The sequence below is a fragment of the Python bivittatus genome, unplaced genomic scaffold (genome assembly GCF_059951505.1).
Source record: "Python bivittatus isolate LINGU-HERP-01145 unplaced genomic scaffold, Pbiv_v1 ctg000370_np1212, whole genome shotgun sequence".
Classification (NCBI taxonomy): Eukaryota; Metazoa; Chordata; class Lepidosauria; order Squamata; family Pythonidae; genus Python; species Python bivittatus.
In genome coordinates this window covers 1364913-1384894 of record NW_028277062.1, presented here as the reverse complement: position 1 = coordinate 1384894, position 19982 = coordinate 1364913, and the positions used below count along the sequence as shown (strand labels likewise).

Below are 19982 nucleotides of genomic sequence, written 5' to 3'. Positions count from 1 at the left end.
ATTTGAGAAAGGAGCTCTAGACAAATAATAGCATCCCTCACTGAGTCCCCTCTGTCTGACAAATATATCTGATCAAGCAAATCGTCTGCCAGGGACATTTAACTGCCTGAAATGGAGCAGCAACTGGTGGTCCTCTGCATCTTAAAGAAAGTACAGAGTTCCCAGTCGAGCTATTTTGGCGCCAGAGATAAAGAATTGCATGGATATTTTTCCCTCGGTAGCATTAAAAAAATGTAGTATTTTTAAATAACTGATCATTTCATGCCTTACTGTGAACTAGTCGACTGCTTGAAATGGCCATTTCGCTCTACCTAACGGTAGGGCCAGCCACTCAGAAGAGTCCTAGTAGTTCTGGGTCCTGCCTGGGCAAGGACAGTCCCTCTAGGTAGACCAGACCAGAATCTCAACCCCACAGGAAGGCTAAAACTCCTTTTATTGAGATGGGCTATACAGGTAGTCCTCGCTTAACAACCATTTGTTTAGTGACCATTCAAAGTTACGACGATGCTAAAAAAAGTGTGATGGACTGGAATTATGGAGGCCAGAATCGGGGAGTGAAGAATCCTCTTTCGTCTCCCGAAGCACGGGGAAGAGATAAGAGGATGAGGCTGGCACCTCCCTGAGGAATGCAGGCTGTGTTTACTGACTGACCGTGGGAACTGGTTCCAGTCTGGGAAGATTCTTGATAGAGGTTGTAGCTAATAAACCTTGCTGGATTGAATCTGCATGGTCTCCTGGAGTTCCCTGGGCTAAACCCGACAAAAAGTGAGTTAGGACCAGTGCCTGAAGTTATGACATCCCAGCACCCCTGTGGTCATGTGATCGTGATCCAGGTGCTTGGCAACTAATTCACACTTACAACAGTTGCAGCGTCCCAGGGTCATGTGATCACTGTTTGCGACCTTCCCATCTGGCTTCCAGCAAGCAAAATCAATGGGGAACCATGTGATTTGCTTAACAACCGCTGCAAAAAAGGTTGTAAAATCGGGTCCGATTCACTTAACAACCACCCCACTTAACAACCAATTTTCCAGTCCCTGTTGTGGTCATTAAGTGAGGACTACCTGTAATAACCAATTTTTGCAAGTCTGTACTGGACCTCCTCCTCCTTCATATAGTCCTGTGAATTAGGGAGGTGCCTTTTGCCTACGCAAAAATAATGTATTTCCATCAAGGTTGTCTTCATACCTCTCTACTCGGAACAGGGAGGGGAGCCCCTTTGCAAATCCTCTGTCCTTTCCCCCTGCAGGATCGGAAGCTGAGCGCAAGGCGGTGGAAACAGCTGCCAAACACGGCACCAAAGCCCACATCTATGCCAACAAGGAGTGGGGAGAAGACATCTCAGTGTCAGTGGACACTCAAGAGGCCTACACAGGGCAGGACATCTCCCTGCGGGTCATTCTGAAGAACCGAAGTTCGATGCCCCGCAGCGTCTCCCTCAACCTCTTTGTAGCAGTCATGTATTACACTGGAGTCACTGGCAGCAATTTCAAACAGGAGCAGCGGCAAGTCCAGATTCCAGCAGGAGGAGGTACATGTCTCCAGCCCTCCAGGCACGGCATCTTGTGCCAAAGCTGGGAGTTGAGTGCAACCTTCCTCGCAGGGTTGTTGTGAAGACGGCCAGGAAGGGACGTGCTGGGGGGCAGAACTGGCAATGCAAAAAAAGAAAATAAAACCATTCAGACGCCTTGGTATTTATTTATCATGAGGGTGTCCGTCGACCTAACCCTAAATTTGTCTTCATTCCTTCCTCCAGCCCAACCGGTTCCCATGGTGATCTCCTACCCGGAGTACAAGCCCCATTTGGTGGACCAGGGAGCTATGAAGCTGAGTATCTCCGGGAAGGTAGCTGAGACCGGACAGGTCATCGCAAAGGAACACACTTTCCGTCTTCGCACACCAGACCTCACCCTGACGGTATGACACGGACGTTGGGCCGCCTTCACTCTTTTGGAGTGGAAACCAGACCCATCTGACAAACTAGGCTGGAAAATGGTGGCGAGATCATTTGAGCCCAGCATTAGGGTTCTCACGGGGTGTCACTTAGGGAAATTTACTGCAGGGTATAATAGCAGCTGTCCCCAAACTGGGGGCTTCCAAATGGGGTGGATTCCAGTTCCTACCAGGAGTTGTACTCTCTGGGGATAATGAGAACTGCATTCTACACATAGTGCTTGTTTAGCGACTGCCTTGGACAGTGACCATTTGCAGTTACAACAGTGATGAAAAAGTAGCCTTGCGACCGGTCCTTGCGTTTACGACCTTCGCAGGTCTTAAAGACAAGGAAAGCTGAAGGAAGATTATAAGCACATTCGTGGTTTCACTTAGTGACCACTTCGCTTAATTACCGAGTTGCTGGTCCCAACTGTGGTCGCTAAATGAGGACGATCTGTACGTTGTATGGGGGCTATTTGGGAATAGCTGGTGTAACTGCCATACCATTCAGCTGTTCGTAAGAATACTACCCTTCGGGGGGGTCTCATTTTCCAGAATAAGGTACCATCTTCCCTTGGATGTGTCTAAAAACAGTGCTTATTTGCAGGGGGGAACGTGTTCCCGTTTCTAAGGGGCATCTGTAGAAATATATTTCTAAAATAGGCAATATTCCCTTTCATGACCTCTTGAGGATCTGTTTGCAGCCCCTTGGTGCTGTTCTCCTTCCTCATCCCTCATCCTCTTCCTCTCTTCCTGCAGCTGCTCGGTCCAGCCATCGTCGGGCAGGAGACCCAAGTCCAGATCGTCTTCAAGAATCCCCTTCCGGTGACGCTGACCAACGCCACCTTCCACATGGAAGGATCCGGGCTCTCCACTCCCAACACGATGACCGTAGGGTGAGTCTTCCTTGGCAAAGCTGCCCGTTGCCCATTCCAGCTCTTTCCCCTTGGCAGTCCCCGCGTCTCTTGCTTGCCCTCGGCAGGCGTTACCTTGAGTTCTCAGAATACAGTTCTGAGGAAGACACTTCACCCAAACAGTCCTTGCTGGGGAGACTGATGGCTTCGCGCCACCCCCACCCCCAGCTGTAGGCCCACATTCAGCACCACGAAAACAATATTTTATTGCCCCATCCCTCCTGTACACGGTGCTTTTGAAAGAACGGTCTTTACGGCAGGGCGTGTACAGTCAGACACTGAGCACACCGGTAGGGATAGATGGAGGAAGAATTATTCTGTCTTCTAAAGAGTCTTGTGACATGGCAAGCCATCACGCACGCATAGCAAAACTGTGAAGAATATTAGGAACAATGGAGGCTGTAGTGGAAACAGGGGAAGGATTTACAAAGGCCAGCGAGGGTTTTTATAGAGGCGATTATTTTCATCATAAAAGGCTTTCCGGAAGAAAAACTTCGCAAAGTGTGCTTTAAGGAGAAAGAGAAAGGCTGGGGGAGGTGTTGATTTTGATAGAGAAAGAAAGTGACCGTTTTATAAAATTGGTAGGAATCCTAGAGGTCAAGCAAATCCCCCCTCAGTGCAGCATCTGCGCAACAGATGATTTGCAAACAGAGGATTCAGTGAAAACTGGCAAGGGCAATCCTTCCCCTGAGCAGGTGCAGAATTCCTGCCTTTCACTTCCAAACGCTTGGTCACCACCTGGAATTATGAGGCAGGACTTCCATCATGCGGTTCATTAACACTCTCCCCCCCCCAAGACCCACACCCTTTGTATGACATCAGTTTCTACCATATCTTCTTTTCTCCGCGCATCGTTTCTCCCTCTGCTGTCCCCCGTTTTGGCCAAGTTTGATTTGGAGACACACCCGGAATACCGACTCTCTGTTCTCACGTTGCAGGGATATTGGTCCGCACCAGACGGTGACGCTCCGCCAGAACTTCACGCCGTTGCGCCCCGGCCGTCGCCAGCTGGCTGCCAGCTTGGACAGCCCCCAGCTCTCCCAGGTCCACGGCGTGCTGGCGATCGACGTGGCCCAGGGACCCCCAGCGGGCCCCTCGGCTTCCCCTGCACCTGCCCGGGGATCTCCCGCCCGGGGCCGAGGCTCCCCTGCCCACACCCGAGGCTCCCCTAACGTGGCTCGAGCCTCCCCGAGAAGGCAGCCCGCCAACCACAGCAGCCCAGCCAACGTGCGGGGCTCCCCCAACCGCCAGCCCAACCCCCGGGCATCCCCCAACGTTCACAGGGCAGGGGCCACGGGGAGGCCCGTCTGAGCCAGGTCCTGACCGCGGGGCGGAGTGTGCCGTGACAGCACAGCAGAACCAGGTGGCAGAGAGAGGAGGGGGGCCCTGCCTGAGCCACAGAACCACAGTGGGGTGTGCCGAGCTGACGAGGTTGGCGGGAGAAGTTTCTCCTGGTCTTCTTCCAGGAGACTTCTCCGCCTCTATATCCACCGCCTTGTCTTTTCTTCGTTTTCTCTGCGTTCTGCTGTCCCATTTTTCCTACATGCATTTTCCCTGTACATAGACCCACCCGACCGAGTTGTAATTTCTATGGCCAAGCTCACTGTTGGCGCAATCTTGCCGTCTTCCCCATCCCACACCGTTTCCCCAAGGTGGAGGTTGCTGCCCCTCCAGCTCTGATAGCCCCTCCACCCTGCCTCCCCTGCCCCCAGGTATTCTACCAAACCCACCCTGCTAAATGAGCCCCCCACCCAAAATGTTTATTACTTGACTTTTTTTTCACTGTGACTTTATTTCCTTTTTAAATGTGCACCCACATTCACCTGCACACACTCGCTTCTACTAATGGTGAAAAACGTATAAGGGGGATAAGTTATAAATTTGCTTTTCAAATTATTATTCCTCCTAAGATGAGTGTTGTCTTCTCACTCGAGTCAAAAGAATTCTGTAGGAGTTCCTCCCATTTTTTCCCTCTTTCCTTGGACCCTGTTTCGGCAGCTTGTGGGGCGGGGGCGGGCGGGATTTTATTTGCTTCGTTTTTTCAGCAATTGTCCTGGAAATGTATTTAAGGGAAAAGTGGAAGTCAGATTGCTGAGGAGGGTTAATGCAAAATAAGTTGGTTGGTCAGTCCTGGTGTGCCATTCAAGCATTTAAATATATGCACATTAAAAATGTAAAATAGCTAATAATTTAGCATGGAAGCTGAGCTGAACCAACAGAAGTACTAAGAAGGTTTTTATTACAGCCAGATCCTTACTCTTCATTATGTTTTGATCATGCTGCATTTAAATTATATGGAAAACAAATGAAGCAAAAAGAAAAAAAAAAGCTGTATTTTTTGTGTTCATACTAATATAGGTATTTATTTGAAAATAAATGATTTTTAACTCAAAGCGTGCTTTTTAAATAATGGCGTGGTTTTATGTTTTTGTGAGACCGAAGTCATTTCAGGAGGTACCTCAGCTCAACTTGTGCCCTTTTTATTCCTCGCTGTGCTATAAAATTCAGGACCGCAAGCCAGAATGCTCTCTGCACTTTGTGGGAATGGCAGTGTAGCTGGCAGGCTACCAAACCACAAATTGGTACAAACATTTTCGAAGCAGTGACCTCTCCTGCAAGGAGTCCACCTTCCAGTTCCCTATTTTTATTATCGCTGGACTAATTTCCCAGGATCTACTGCACCTCGCAGGGTCTTAGGGAAGCTGTAGCCCCCCACTAGTGGTGGGGTAGCACAGGGCTCCACATGAAGCCTCCAGGTGAGGTTTATTTGTTAGCACGGGGTCCCTGCGCAGAGATGTCCAACTTCACATCTTGAGCTTGGGATGGACGGGACGATATGGAGGTGCTCTCTCAGCGCCTGGATGGAGAAGATCAGGACCAGGCTTGATCCCACCAAAATGGTGCGGCTTTGGTTTCGAAGAACGTCCCATGAGAGGGTGATTGCGTCTTTAATCCTGGATGGGATCACGCTGTGGAACTGGGTCATCATCTGGAGGTTCTCCTTGACTTGCAGCTCCTGCTCAAGGAGCAGGGGGGAGCTGTGACCGAGAAGGCCTTTCCACGGCTTCCTCTTCTGCCCCAATGACGACTCCTCTTGGAGCAGGAGGCTCTGTCAGATGGATGGCAAAATACGATACACCCAAAAAATTGGGTTTCGCTTCCCCATAGATGGGCTTATCCGCAAATATATACGGGAATACTTTTTTAAAGTACCCATATATCCCACATATATTATTATTATTATTATTATTATTATTATTATTATTATTATTATTATTATTAAATTTCTCCCCCGCCCATCTCCCCCCAATGGGGGACTCACACAAAACCTTAAAACCATAAATACATATAAATACATAAAACATAAAAATTTTAAAAACATACTCACATATAAGCCCATCCGTGGATAAGCTGACCCTGGAATTTTTAACCGAAATACCACGAAAAAGAGATAATCCGTGGATTACCCATGGATAAGCCAATTGTGAAAATTTAAAAACAAGAAAATTTCAAGAGTCGGCTTGTGGGTGGCTCATTTTTCATGGTATTTTGGTTGGCTGATTCAAGGGTCGGCTTATCCGCAGATGGGCTTCTATACGAGTATATAGAGTCATTCATTATTAAACGTGTTACAGGAGAGCAATCGTAGCAACGGCATTTCATTTTCATGAAACGTCATGGCGAACGAAGTTGAATTTTGTTTTGTCCTGACCTCAGCCGGGATGTTTTATCCTTCCACTTACGATTCAACTGCTCAGAAACAGCTGCACCCCCTTCAAAAGACTTGGAGTCAGGGAGGCTGTCCAATGCAGCTGAAAGTGGGGGGACTTAAGACAAAAGGAAGGATTTGTTCCCATGACGCAGAGTCCCAACAGGGCCATTGCGGCTCCAAGATCTGGAGACAGTTGCCAACTTGGCGGACTTTGAAAAGCGTTCCTGGTCCCGGTAGTTCACTTTATTTATTTATTCAATTTATATAGCCGCCCCTCTCACATTCATCATGCTGGACAGCTTGCAATTAAAACATAAACAGTACCTGAAAAAATAAAACAGCCATATGAACAATGCAAATGTTAAAAACAATTAAACAGTTAAAAGCCATAGATTTTAGGTGGTAGCAGTGTTTCTCAACCTTGGCAGCTTTCAGACGGGTGGACTTCAACTCCCAGAATTCCCCAAGGCTGGTCCACCCGTCTGAAAGCTGCCAAGGTTGAGAAACACTGGGTTTTAGGTTATAGATTTCCCTTGCAAGCAGAAGCTGCCAGAGGTAACTGGCTGAGAACAGCGGTGGGAAGATGCGAGGGCCTCGTGAGCATCTGGAGGGAGCCCCCAGATGTTAGCAGAAGCTGATTTAAAACGGCCTGGGCTCATTCCCACGCAGCTCCTGCACTTGGTGCCCCATTTTTAGGGGGAAATGCTTCCTCCTGATCGCCTGTGCAAGGCTGAAAATGAAGCCCCTGGGCTGCAGCAGGGCTGTGGTGGAGGTCCTGCCTCCTGCGCAGCAGCCCAGATTCAGTTCCTGGTCAATGCAAGGAACCAGCTTTGCAGGCCAGTATGGACTGGGAGGGGGAGGCCCTGGGGCTAGCCCATCCTCGGCTTTGGAAGCCCCCTGGGAGGGGCTTTGGGGCCAGTCACTCTTTCAGCTCAGCCTACCTCGCAGGGTTGTGGTGGGCGGAAGGAGAGATGCGAAGTATCGCACCGTGAGTTTCGGAATGGAAGGCGGGGCAGAAACCTAATGAATAAAAAAAGGAGCAATGTTTGGAATGAATTCAGTTCCCCAAGCCCCATGAGCCTCCAGAAACGTTGGACTACAACTCCCATCAGCTCGTAGAAGACCTGCAAGAGCATTGATGCCCTGCTGGTGCCATTCCGCCACAGAGCCACCAGGGGGCACCGCAGCTCAAGAGGAGGAGGGAACCGCCTCCGGCTCCCGGCAGTGACGACCTCGGCGCGGCGACGCGAGGCTCGTCCCCATAGAAACAGTGCGGAAGTTCCTGGGCGTGGTAAACAAACGCGTGGGAAGCGTTCGGAAGTGGGAGGCCGGCTTGAAAGCCGTTCGCCCTTCCCCGGGCGGAGGATTCAAAAGCGGGGAGGGGAGCAGCAGTCCTGTGGGGGTTACTAAAGCTGTCAAACGGGGGGGAACGGTGAGGGTAGAGCGCGAGAGGGGGCGCGGCTTGAAGGAGGGGGCGCGGCCTCTTCGGGGGCGGACCGCGGAGGGGAGGGGCTGGGAGGGGCTGGGGAGGGGCGTGGCCAGAGCCGGCAGAAGTCAGAGCTCGCCGGCGCTGCTTTGGGTCCGCGGGGCGCAGCACCCATGGGCGACGAGGCAGAGGAGGAGGAGGAGGAAGGCTCTGCGGCCGCAGCGGGGCCCGCCCCTGCGGCGTCCTTGCGGCTGGTGGCCGCGGCCGCCTGGCACGTGGTGCGCGAGCGGCGGGTCCCGGACTTCCCCCGCGTGCTGGCCTTGCTGGAGGCCGTGGGAGAGGCGGCGCCGGAGCTGGTGCCCTTCCAGCACCTGGCGAAGCTGCGCCTGGGCCTGCAGGCCAAGGTAGGCTCCCCCGACCCGGCCGGCTCCCGACGGGCCGCCCCTCGACCCCGGCCGTGCCCGGCTGGCGGAGGCGAAGCTCCTCTGCGGGGCGATGGGGGCTGGAGGGCCAGGCCCCCGGGGGCTCGCGTGCCTTCTGGGCCCACCGCGGCTGGTCGCATCTCAGGCGGGAAATGATTGTTCCCAGCAGGCAGAATAAGCAGCCGAAACTGCCAGGCGTGCAAAAACAAGGAACGAGGGCCCAAACCAGAAAGCAGACTCGACAGGATGACTGGAACCATCCTTTATGGAGATAGCCTATATCAGTGTTTCTCAACCTCGGGCCCGTGGAGATGGGTGGACTTCAACTCCCAGAATTCCCCAGCCAGGCTGGCTGGGGAATTCTGGGAGTTGAAGTCCACCCATCTCCACGGGCCCGAGGTTGAGAAACACTGGGCTAGAGGAACAGAACTTGCAAGTCTGCCCATTCCCTCTTACACCCCATTGAGTCAGTGGGAGCCAGTCTGAGACCTTTTTCAATACTCTCTCGGTCTTGATGCATGTTAACCTTTTACACCAGTTGTTGTCCTAACAGCCTCTGGATGCCTTCTCCGAGGTCGTCACCATGGCTCCCTCTACCAGATAACCCCAGATGGGGAGGTGTACCCCCTGCTTTCCCCCAGATCTCAGGTTGCCTTAGGGGGGAATCGTTTTAAACGGGCCCTCTCTTGCTTTCTGCTTTTCTCAGATTATTATGAACATGCTTCAGGAGGAGCAGCCCCACGGGAAAATCTACAATGCTCTCGATACCTACTTTCCAGAGAGTGAGTCTCAGCTCCACCCCAAAGCAGTGAGTCTCTTATGTGTTTGTAGAAACACCCCAAATCCTACTGCGGGAGCATCCTCTGCACTGTTTTTCTGGACTACTCAGCCCACCTCTGCCTTAAAGAGATTCTCTCTCTGTGAATTACGCCATTCCATCTCCTTTTTGTCCATAGACCGCTCAGGACTTGGAGCTGGTACAAACAGCCCAGGAAAACTTCAGAGTTCTGGTACTGGGGTTGCTGAGTGATCGCAGGCACCAGGAAAAATATGTGCAGGTGAGGCTGGGAAGACAAAGGTGTCTGCAGAAGGCTGGAACCTTAGCCACACAAGGGAAGGCAGGGGCATGGCTAAAGCATAGGGTGCCTGCTTTGCCTGCAGGGTGAACTGGGCACCTCCACTTCAAAGGGTTAGCTTTGAGGGTGATGACAAGGGCCTGGACAGGTGTTTTGTTTTAAATTATAAACCCTGCTGGATTTGGCAGTCCTTTGGGCCTGAAACAGTAAAGGCTGCCCTGGCATTTTGTGGTTTTAGGAGCATCTGGAAAATGATTATGGGGACTCTTTCCTGCAAGTGGTGGAGGAGCTGTTCAATGATTACTTGTGGCAACTGGAGCAGACTCTTCCAGAACCCCACTTCCAGCAGGTACCAAGCAAAAGGGATGGGGTTGAGCTTCATTTGAAGGAGTAAAATGAACGGCTGCCTTTTCTGGTAGAGCACGTGTGGCTTTCAGTCCTCTCCCCTCCAGTGGAAGTGGTCCAGAATGATAAAGAGTGCCCCTCCCCCCACCCACCCCCTGCATTTCCCAAAGCCACCAGTCTCAGCTGAACGAACTACTAGGACTGATCTGAGAAGCTCCCTATTTTGACCTCGTTCCTCTCCACTAGGGGAAACTGGAGAAAAGACCCTACTTCTGTCTTTCCTTCCCTAGTTGTTGGAGGCTGCCAGCATCCAAGGCTCCAGCCAGCCTCCCCAACCCAGTGCCAGCCTCCTCTCCCAGTACCTGGCAGCTGTGGGATCCCAGCATGCAAGTGAGTAAGGAAACAGGGAGCAGCATAAGATGTCTGTTGTTTTCTGTAGTTCCTTAGCCTGCTTCCTGTCCTCTAGGATGTCCTGAGCTTTCACCCTCTCCCAGTCAGTCAGGCTCCCCATGTCAGAGTGAGGAGGACAGCCTTGGGGTATCTCAGCCTTTCTCACCACAGCCAGGCAGGGGCAGAAGAGAGAATTGTGTTTCCTGCATCTCAGAAGAGTAAGCATCAGCCTGCATCTTATCTCTCCCCCCGCCCCCCTTTTCCTGATCTTGCTGCTCTTAAATAGCTCACGGTATCCTCTTTATTGACCTTCAGAAATTCCCAGGGGCATCACTCTGTCAACTGGCAAGCAGGTAGGCTGTGTCGCTTTGTGATCTCTTCTCCCTCATAACAGCCCTGCGTGGGTCAGCCTGTGAAGTATTATACAAATTAGCCAGTTTGGTCCACAATTCCTGACTCTATGCTGCTCTTGTCATTCACACATGCAAAAAACTGTTGGCACTTTAGCCCATGATGAGAGAAAACAGGGCTGGGGGCTGAACTTGGTAAGCAATGGGTGAGGAAGCCAGTGGTGGGAGAGAGAACAGATCCTTCCTGATTTGGTGCTGCTTCTCTCCCTGTTTCTGAAAATCTACTTGTGCTTCCCTTGATGAGTCTGAATCCTTTCCTCCCCCTTTTGCCCCATTATCCTCTGCTCTTTAAGGCAGGGGGGCAAGAAACTGGAGCAGCTTCTGGGAAGGACAACAAGGCAGATCAGGGCTCTACAAATTAGGTTTTGTGCAGGGGGGCTTAAAAGAAGCTGGGAACGTAGGAACGTTTTGCCTTGAGAAAATTGCCAGAGCTATAGTGACACTTTTTACCTCATGGGATGCTCCCTGGAAAAGATCAGCTAGAGGAAGAAAAAATCCAAGTAAATAGTGTGTGTGTGTGTGGGGGGGTTCTATCAATAGCAGCTGATGGACAGTGGAGCAAATTATCCAGAGCCATGGCTAATGGTTCTTTACTGGATGGGTTCCTGTAGAGGCCAGACAGTGTCTGTCTAAGATGCTTTCCTTGAGGTTCTTGCTCTGCACAAGGACTTGGACTCAGGAGCCAGAATAGCCCTTTGCTCTAAAGGTCCTGGGACGTGGGGTCCAATCCCAAAGCTCTTGCTTCTGCCCCAAGAAGAGAGAAAGAGGCGGGACGTTCTGCTTGCGAGGCACAGAGCCCCAACTTTTTTTTTCCCCTTTCTGTAGACGCATCTGGGGATCTTGTGCCAGATACCGAAAGCGAGGGCAGCAGCTCCCCTTTCAAGGTGAGGAAGAAGCTAGAAGAGGTTTTTGGATGTTGGGCAGGGGCAAGACCAGGCTTTGGCGGAAGGGGATGGGCAGAAGGACCAGGACAAGCCTTGAGGGAGCTCATGAAGACACCTTCTGAAGGCCTGTACTCAGTGGCGCTAAATCCACAATAACCCCTAAACCTGTTAAGGAGACCCTGGCCTCCAACTCTGCCTCCTTATTCCCAGGTCAAAGGTTAGAGGACAAGCTCCTTGAGGCCAGAAGCCACCCTGGGGCAAAGGTGCTCAAGCAGCAGTGATCATTCCTCCCTTTCCCCCCACCAGGGTGAATACCAGGGCACCCATCACTGCACCCTAATCCCCACCTTCCAGGAGCATCTCAGAGACAGCAGGAGCCAGTGAGTGACCCTTCCCTTTCCCTAGAAAGGGGCTCCTCCTCCGAACCTGGGCTAGAGAGGCAAATTTATCCCAGGAGGCATATTTTTGGGGGTGGTGGGACCTAAGCCAGCAGTGGGAAAAGCCAGGGGTATGCACACACTCCCCCCAGCCCATACCCTAGCACGGGGTTTATTCACTCAGGATCCATGCATTTGGATGGAAAGAAAACTAACTTTTATTTTCACCAACCTCTAGAGCAGTGTTTCTCAACCTTGGCCGCTTGAAGCTGTGTGGACTTCAACTCCCAGAATTCCCCAGCCAGCATAGGGAATTCTGGGAGTTGAAGTCCACACAGCTTCAAGCGGCCAAGGTTGAGAAACACTACTCTAGATGAAATTTAGCTTGTGTTATTACTGATTTAATGACTAAAGAAGCATATATATGACTAGAAACCAGAAAGAATCTGGTGGCACCTTTTCTGACAAACCACTTTTATTCAAAGGCAGAAGCTTCTGCTTTTTTGCCACCAAATGTTAGCATGACTCTCCTATAATATATTACAGATGTGGGGGTGGGAGTGGGTAGAATTTTGATAACTGGGAGCATAATTGTTTTTCTTTGTAAAACAATCTATGTCTATGTATTTTATTTTATTCAATTATAAATTTTTCTGAGAAAGAGCCCATAGGTTCCACCAGGCTCTCAGAGTAATTCATGGCACAAATAGATCAAGAACTCTTATTAACCATTTGGGTGCCTATTGCTGAAAATGCGTGGCACAGGGAGGGATGAAACACCTGAAAACTGTATTTCCAAATATAGTTTGGGGGGGAAAAAACTTTGACTAATGGAGGGGAACTGAAAGCCTTGCCTACGCTTAACATTACTGTTTTCCCCCCTGCGGCCCTTGCAACAGTCAGGTGTGGCCCACCAGTTCCCCCAAAGTGACCCAGCCCTGCTCTCTCCCCTTTCCCTGCTAAGTGCCTCACTGACCCTGAGTATATCCCACAAGCATGCATGTATTTACAGCGTCTGGCTGCCAGAGAAACTCAACTCAGGGCTCTGCAGAGTCTCTACCAATAAAATCCCAGCACATCCAAGTCATAAATTTTGAAAGAGTATCCACAAGAACACAGAGCGGCAGGCCTAAATCTGCCCCAAACTTTTTTCTTTCTCTTGCAGCAGCCCAGTGTGGGCTGTCTGCTTCAACACAGCCTAAGCCATTCTGCCTTGGCTACGTTGGTCTCCAGCTTCTTATGTGCTTGGCCAAAGTGAGCAAGAGGAATCTGTGGAAATTGAAGGCCACCAAGTCTGCAAGGACCAAGGGTGGGGAAAGCTGTGCTGGTGGGGTGAAGATTTACATGTGATTTCTTCCAGGTGCTCCAGAGGCTGAGAAGGCAACTTCCCAAAGAGAACCCCCAATTCAGAGCCCCTTACAGCAGGGGTTTCTGGAAGGCCAAGTTTTGGGACAAGGCTAGGCAGCCTAGATCAAATGGCCATGGGTCACTCAGCATTATTTTAACATTGTTCTGCCTTTCCTTTCCTTATAGGTATGCTAGTTCTCCGATGAGATTAACCTCTCCAGCTGTGTGATGGATACACTCGTCCCCTCCAGCAAATACACCCAAAGCCCAGCCCTTGCAAATTATTTTAGAGCTTTATTCAGTAAACACTGTAAAAGCTTTGACTTCATTCATCTGGCCTATGGGAGGGGAATGGAAAATTCATCCACCCGTCTCAGGCTGAGGTGGTGGCGACGGTGGCTGCTTGTGCTTCCCGAGGCAGTCTCAGGAAAGCAGCGACGGAACTGTGAGACGTAAAGGCTCCTTTAAGTAATGGAGTGTTTGAAGAGCGGTAGACCAATAAAATGATCGCAAATACCTTCCTCTGAATGGAAAAGTAATTGTTGTGCTAGGAATGAGAGAGAGAGGAATGGCGTGCCTGTCCTTAAGGAAGTTGCTGACTTGTCTGGCATGGAGGAATCACTCCGTTTCTAAGGAAAAGAGCCATCCTGTCTGGCTTGGAATTTGAGATGAGATAGGTGGGTATGAGAGGCTTGATTCCCCCAGGAGCGGCACCCCGGTTGGGTGCAGGGTAGAACATCACGGCTTATCTGTCCCCCCAAAGATGGGATTTGCTTGCTGGGTGACACGGATGAAGGTTGTCCTGCGGCTGAGCTCCTTCAGCTTGGCGGCTCCCACGTACGTGCAGGTAGAGCGGATGCCACCCAGAATATCCCTCAAGGTGTGTTCCACATCCCCCTTGAATGGCACTTCCACCACCTTGCCTTCAGATGCCCTGCAGGTGAGATGGAGGAGCGTTGCAGGAATGTCCTCCATATTTCCTAGCTTCCTTTCATATTTATGGCAGTGTTTCTCAACCTTGGCAACTTTAAGATGTGTGGACTTCAACTCCCAGAATTCCCCAGCCAGCTTCTTAAAGTTGCCACGGTTGAGAAACACTGTCTTAGGGGAACTAAGTGTTGCCATACAAGATTCACATTACTTACGGCTTCTGTCAGTGTCCAAGCTACGGTCTCTGGATCCAATATTCCAGGGTTTCTCAATCTCAGCAGCTTTAAGATGGGCAGACTTCAACTCCCAGAATTCCCCATGCTGGCTAGTGAATTCTCAGAGTTGGAACCCTGCACACCTTAAAGCTGCTGTGATTGAGAAACGTTGCAATATGTCATTTGCTGGATCTTCCAGCATGAGGAACCAAGGCACATTATTCCCGTCATGCAATATGCTTGCTTCGAGTTAAATTATTTGCTTAATTTATCCATTTCAGAGGGGTTCACCCAGTACATTGCATCATGAAGTCATTGTCTGGCCTGCAATGGCACCATGTTTTTAGGACTGAGCCATGCTCAGACTGGTGCCTTAAAACACCAGTCCTAAAAACAGCCCTAGAGCTGAAACGGTCATCTAGTCTAACCCCCCACCCACAGTAGAAGAGAATATCTGTAGCTCAGGGTTGAACTGGGGAGTCATCGGTGCTCTGAGCTTGGTTGTTTGCTTACAGACGTTTCATTACCTGACTAGGTAACATCATCAGTGCTAGAAGGAAGTGGGGTTTGCTCTCTGTTTATATACAGTAGCTTGCCCTGTCGATGTTGGGTGTGTGTGTGATTTTCTGCTTGGTAGTTCCTTGATTGGGGTATTGTTCTCTGCTTGATTGTTTGTCTGGTGTTAATCCCCGCTTATCTGGGTGGAGGCTCCTGGAGAGGATGTGTTCTGGTCTTTTTGTTTCCTTCTTAGCTTTTTTATTGTCTCTTTTGTATGGTATGTAAATGTAGTTTATCTCTCTGTGTCTGTTGATGGCTGATTTGTCTGAATGCCAAGCTTCCAGGAATTCCCTAGCGTTTTTGGATGTAGCTTGGTCTAGGGCGCTCACCGTCTCCCAGCTGAAACTATGGTCGAGTCTGTCCGTGTGTTGTGAGATTAAGGAGTTTTCATCGTGTCTTCTGACTGCTAGTTGGTGTTCATGGATGCGCTCTGCCCTGCTCTCTAACCCCACCCTCACTAACGCTGACGACGTTACCTAGTCGGGTAATGAAACATCTGCAATCAAACAGCCACGCTCAGAGAGCACCAAGGACTCCACAGTCGAAGCCCCGCTCTGTGCCAGAATCCAAACGAAACGGACGGACCTCTACCTAAACAGCAGAGGAAAACCCATCACCTCTTCACTCGAGAATTGGCCCTACTATCTTACTGCTCCCGCATCTAACTTTTGGATTCTACGAGAGCAGGGATCCTGCCCAGCCGAAAACGCCACAATCGTGGCCAAAGGAACGGGATTTAACGGAGCAAAGAGGCAGAACCATCCCGTTAACCGTTTTCTGCTTCCGTACCGATATTCGGCCACTCCTCCGGCGTACTTCTTCATAGAAACCTCGGAGCTCATGCCGTAGAAGAGCTTGTACTTCTTGCCCCCCTTTTCAATCAGGTCTCCCCCAGATTCGGTGTGTCCAGCCAACATCCCTCCCACCATCACAAAGTCTGCACCGGCGCCTAGGGACAGAAGGGGAGTTACACCAGCAGAGCCGGCAGCTGCACCACGCGAGGAGAAAAAGCGGGTGCCCCGTCTCGTCCCGGGATCACCCCAGCAAATTTAACGGGCAGGATTCGGAAAGCGGGGTTTTACCGAAAGCCTTGGCCACGTCACCTGGGCAGCTGCAGCCTCCATCCTGCAGGAAAGAGGGCAGAAGGTTAACCTCAGCATTTCCGTGTTTTATTTTAAGGCCGCTATCCTAAACACACATCAGTTCAGTTCAGGCACAGAGGACTACCGCCAACAAAGCGAAAAGGGTAAAGCAAGGTTCCAGTCCTCAAGGGCAGTATTTATGAGCTAGACAAATAGGAGAATTGGAGAAGCAGCTCTTGTGCTAGAGCTCTCAAGCCTTTATCACTGGTCGCTGATAATTCTGAGAACTATAACTGTTTGCCAGATGAACAAGGATCCTTAAATGGCACTTTCCAAGGACCACTGTCCTGCAGCAACTAAGAGGGAAATCCTGAAGATTATGTCAAAGGCAAAAAAATGATTTGCTCGTAATATAAACACCTGCCTTCGTTCATGTAACACTTTCATTCTATAAAGTTTCGCTTACTTCTGCCCTTCCGTCAACGTCAACTCCTAGATTGCTGCTACCAGAAACTGAGTACCAGGGCTGGGTTTCTCACCGAGATGATATGTCCGCCAAGACCATGGGCCGCGTCCGCACACTCCATGACTGCGCTGAGTTGAGGGTAGCCCACCCCTGTCTTCCTTCGGGTGGTACAAACTGAGCCTGAAACAAGCCAAGATTAAGCCAGGCAGATCACCAGGGAGTATTGTACAGCCCCCAACCTGAAAAATAATGCCCAATTCAGCAAGGGGCTGCCCTTTTCTGTTCTACAGTTACCGTTTTCCTTTCCCACTCCCAGGACTAAGGTGGGCATGTCTCTTCCGCAGGGGCACCCTGCCCTGAGTGCAAAATGGCTGAAATTTCCAACAAGCCATAAGTTCAAGGTTGACTCCACAGGGCCCCACATCACCTGGTCCAATCCCCACTTTGATGATGTCGGCTCCCGACAAAATCAGTTCCTCCACCATCTCCCCCGTCACTACGTTTCCGGCCTGTGGAGGCAAAAGAGAGGGGCAGGGGCTGATGAGACCCCCCCAGGGCCAACTTGGGAGCCAAGGCAGCGACAGGCCACATAGCCAACCTCGAAACGTGCTGCTGGGAGACTGGAAAGCTAAAATTCAGCAGCTGGGGGGAGTTGCCATAAAAGCCCTTCCTTGCTGACCTCGAGAGGGAAAGTGGGACATAAACGTACCATGATGGTGTGGTCAGGAAACCGTTTCCGCAGGTCCCTCAAGAATTGGACAAAATGTTCGGAGTAACCGTTGGCCACATCCAGACAGATAGCGCGGACCTGCGGCACAGCCTCCAGGATTTGCTCCAAGAGCTCCAGGTCTGCAGTGCCGGTGCTGGCAGCCACATTCTAAGGAGAGGCGCCCAGCAGAGAAGTCACAACCCCAAGAAAAAGGACAGGACGGCAGAAATTGGGCGAGGGAGGGAGCAGGGCCATTCCGCAGCCTCCAAATCTGATGCAGAAGCTGCCATAATACTACATTAGGACGGCTACATTAAACCACAACTGACTGAGTTTAGACAACACACAAAGGCATTAACAATGGGTTGCAACCCAGGAACGCTAAGTTTGCAGCACGCGAGATGTGACCCGTTTTGGCTTGGCTTTAGTGTGTGGTGTGGACATGAGAAGGAGTGAAGGCAAGGACAACATCACATACATACCTGCAGGCAATCTGGGTTCTGAGCTGCAAATTCCTTCCACTCATCCAGAGTATAATGTTTGTGGATGGCAGTGAAGAGAGAGAACTGGGGGAGGGAAAAAAAAAACTTGTAGATCAAGTTCTTGGCAGCCAGGCTCTCCCTGCATTCTTTTTAACAAGATGCATTGAAGAGAACAGGTAAAGTTATAGAAATCTCAGCAACTGAACAGTTGTCACCTTTGGAACCCAGTTAATCCCTCAGAGAGCTTATGCCAGTGTTTCTCAACCTTGTCAACATTAAGATGTGTGGACTTCCCAGAATTCCCCAGCCAGCATAAACGCTGGCTTAGGCGAAGACTTCTTCCATCTTTTGCTAAGAGTCTCTGTGTTCTCGGAGAACTATACCTTGCACAAAACCTTGGCCATCTCAAAGGTCCCCACAGTATCCATGTTGGCAGCAATTATGGGTATCCCAGTATATGTCTGCTTGGAGTTGCGGAAGGTGAAGGACCTCATGAGATCCACCTAGACAAAGGGGCCAAATGCAGGGAGCTGTAAGCCCCAGAGGCCTTGAAGTGGCAATCAAGGCTGGGGTTTCTGCAAGGAGAATGAAGAACGAAGAAGCCCCCCCACACACCTCACTCCGGGACTTGAGAGTACTCCGTTTTGGCTTCAGAAGGACATCCTTGAAGTCCAGTTTAATGTCAGTATCTATGCGTGGCATCGTGGACTCCTGTCAGAAAAAAAAAATCAAAGGCAAAGTACTGGAATTCTGGAACATCAGGGATAAAATCCCAACCTTTTATTTCCCAAACCTGAAATTATACAATCTCTGAAGCAAATTATTCTCAAGGGGGTTGCAAGCCTTTATTTTGGAAGGCGTTTGATCTATTTATTATTGCTATAAAAAAGAACAGAGGCATCCTTACTCAGGGTAATCAGTGGTAGTTTTCAATTTACACATTTCAGCTTTGTTACACTTTTAGTTCTCTTACTGTTGATGAACTGAGTTGCTTTCAGGAACCAAAGGTTGCTGCTAATAAATGTTTACGACCTCTGCATGGGCCTCAGTCTCTAGTTCTCCTGCATGGTCACACACGTCATTCTAAACAAAAAAGAAACATTTAATTTCAAATATCCAGCCTTATCATATCTGAATCTCTCCTTCCAATAAGTCCTTTATCGGCCCACAAGCAGCCCTCATCGTAACCTCCAATCTCTCCAACTACTTTCCTCCTTTGACTACCATTACCTCAATGCACACAGTCACAAGCTGTGGACCTGCAGCTTCCTCTGCCCATGCTAAAAGTTCCATTGTGTGCAATCACTTCATCCCAAACCGGGAAGCCTCAGAGCAACCTCTGGTGGGCTGGTGCCACTTAAGTCTCTCAATAGCTCTTACATCTAGGAAAGTGATGGCTTCGCTCTTTACCCCAATGCCTGCTTGTCTGAATGCCATCGGTGGGGGGGTAGGTACCAATGGGTGAGGGCACTGAGGCCTTCGGTGTTCGAGTCTACCTAGGAGAAAGTCCACCAAAATCAATCGATGCCATTCTGAGTAAGGTTTCCCCTCCGCGAGATTGCAGAGACCACAGATCTGGTGGGACTACAACTCCCATGCACCCCAGCCGGCGCGGCCCATGGGAGTTGTAGTCCTGGCCCCTCTGGAGGGCGCCACGTAGGTTGGGGGAGTGCCAGGTTAGCCTAAACAATGCCAACCTCGCGCCGCAATCCAGGATCCCCAGTCCGGATCTCAGAGGAACGAAGCTGAGATCACATCCTAAATGTCCAGTTCAGGCTGCGGAGCATATGGGGGGGCGCGCACACACCCCACTTCCGTTTCGCAGTTTTCGCTTTCCGCACGTTTCCGGTCTTTCGGAGCTCCCCGATCGGAGAAAAGAGGACCACCACCCCACTCCGCTTTCAATGGCTCCGCTAGCCCCCCGCAGCTCCCTCTCCCTTTCGGACCGGAGCACTGCCTTGTGGGAAACATAGTTGTGACCCTGAACTTCTATAAGGCCTGCGAGATATATTATGACTACAGCTCCCATAAGAGAGTGCGCTTAAACGGGGTGACATAACGCGCAGAGAGCTCGGAGAATGACAGATAAGAAAGACTACAACTCCCAGAGGCCAAAGCGCGACAACTATGCCTCCGAGCGCTCACGTTTTCTTTTTTAGTGCCTGCCAAGTACTTAAAGTCGAATTGTTTGCGGATACCACCGCCTCAGCGTTAGAATAAAGCTTTAAATGATTGTGTAGAAATAGAATTATAGCTCCATCCTTTCGGTAACGGCGGCTCTTTTTTAAGCAGCCTATCGAAA

General features: G+C 50.4%; 3 protein-coding genes across 18 annotated transcripts in view; 2 read left to right on the top strand and 1 right to left on the bottom strand.

Moving 5' to 3' along the window:
- The window catches only part of TGM1 (transglutaminase 1), a 36027-nt gene extending 30766 nt beyond the window's left edge, over positions 1-5261 (top strand). The window contains exons 12-15 of the mRNA XM_088142256.1: positions 1250-1531; positions 1757-1917; positions 2695-2831; positions 3788-5261. Coding sequence (XP_087998382.1) covers positions 1250-1531; positions 1757-1917; positions 2695-2831; positions 3788-4160 — 953 coding nt within the window. The 3' untranslated portion in view covers positions 4161-5261. The remainder of the gene's footprint in view (positions 1-1249; positions 1532-1756; positions 1918-2694; positions 2832-3787) is intronic.
- A 2825-nt stretch (positions 5262-8086) lies between these two features.
- On the top strand, positions 8087-13754 carry TINF2 (TERF1 interacting nuclear factor 2). 8 transcript variants are annotated; one of them, XM_088142264.1, is made up of 10 exons: positions 8088-8391; positions 9116-9217; positions 9366-9467; positions 9724-9834; positions 10077-10220; positions 10297-10438; positions 10536-10573; positions 11456-11514; positions 11821-11894; positions 13425-13754. In XM_088142264.1, the coding sequence occupies exons 1-9, from the start codon at positions 8161-8163 to the stop codon at positions 11852-11854; spliced, it is 963 nt and encodes a 320-aa protein (XP_087998390.1). In that variant the 5' UTR covers positions 8088-8160; the 3' UTR covers positions 11855-11894; positions 13425-13754. The 8 variants fall into 8 exon arrangements, with proteins under 8 accessions (XP_087998394.1, XP_087998390.1, XP_087998392.1 ...); XM_088142261.1 differs by having other exon boundaries at positions 8089-8391; positions 10121-10220; XM_088142262.1 differs by lacking the exon at positions 11821-11894 and having other exon boundaries at positions 8089-8391.
- Positions 13755-13795: 41 nt separating this feature from the next.
- Positions 13796-19648, bottom strand: GMPR2 (guanosine monophosphate reductase 2). 9 transcript variants are annotated; one of them, XM_007442847.3, is made up of 12 exons: positions 19378-19648; positions 19061-19176; positions 18654-18763; positions 18296-18391; positions 18064-18183; positions 17681-17764; positions 17199-17366; positions 16917-16998; positions 16563-16669; positions 16024-16066; positions 15731-15890; positions 13796-14172 (listed from the first exon to the last, which is right to left on the bottom strand). In XM_007442847.3, exons 4-12 carry the CDS (start codon positions 18380-18382, stop codon positions 13977-13979), a joined length of 1047 nt encoding a protein of 348 aa, XP_007442909.2. In that variant the 5' UTR covers positions 18383-18391; positions 18654-18763; positions 19061-19176; positions 19378-19648; the 3' UTR covers positions 13796-13976. The 9 variants fall into 9 exon arrangements, with proteins under 9 accessions (XP_007442909.2, XP_007442908.2, XP_087998383.1 ...); XM_007442846.3 differs by having other exon boundaries at positions 19091-19176; XM_088142257.1 differs by having other exon boundaries at positions 19061-19172.
- Between the last annotated feature and the right edge of the window lie 334 nt (positions 19649-19982).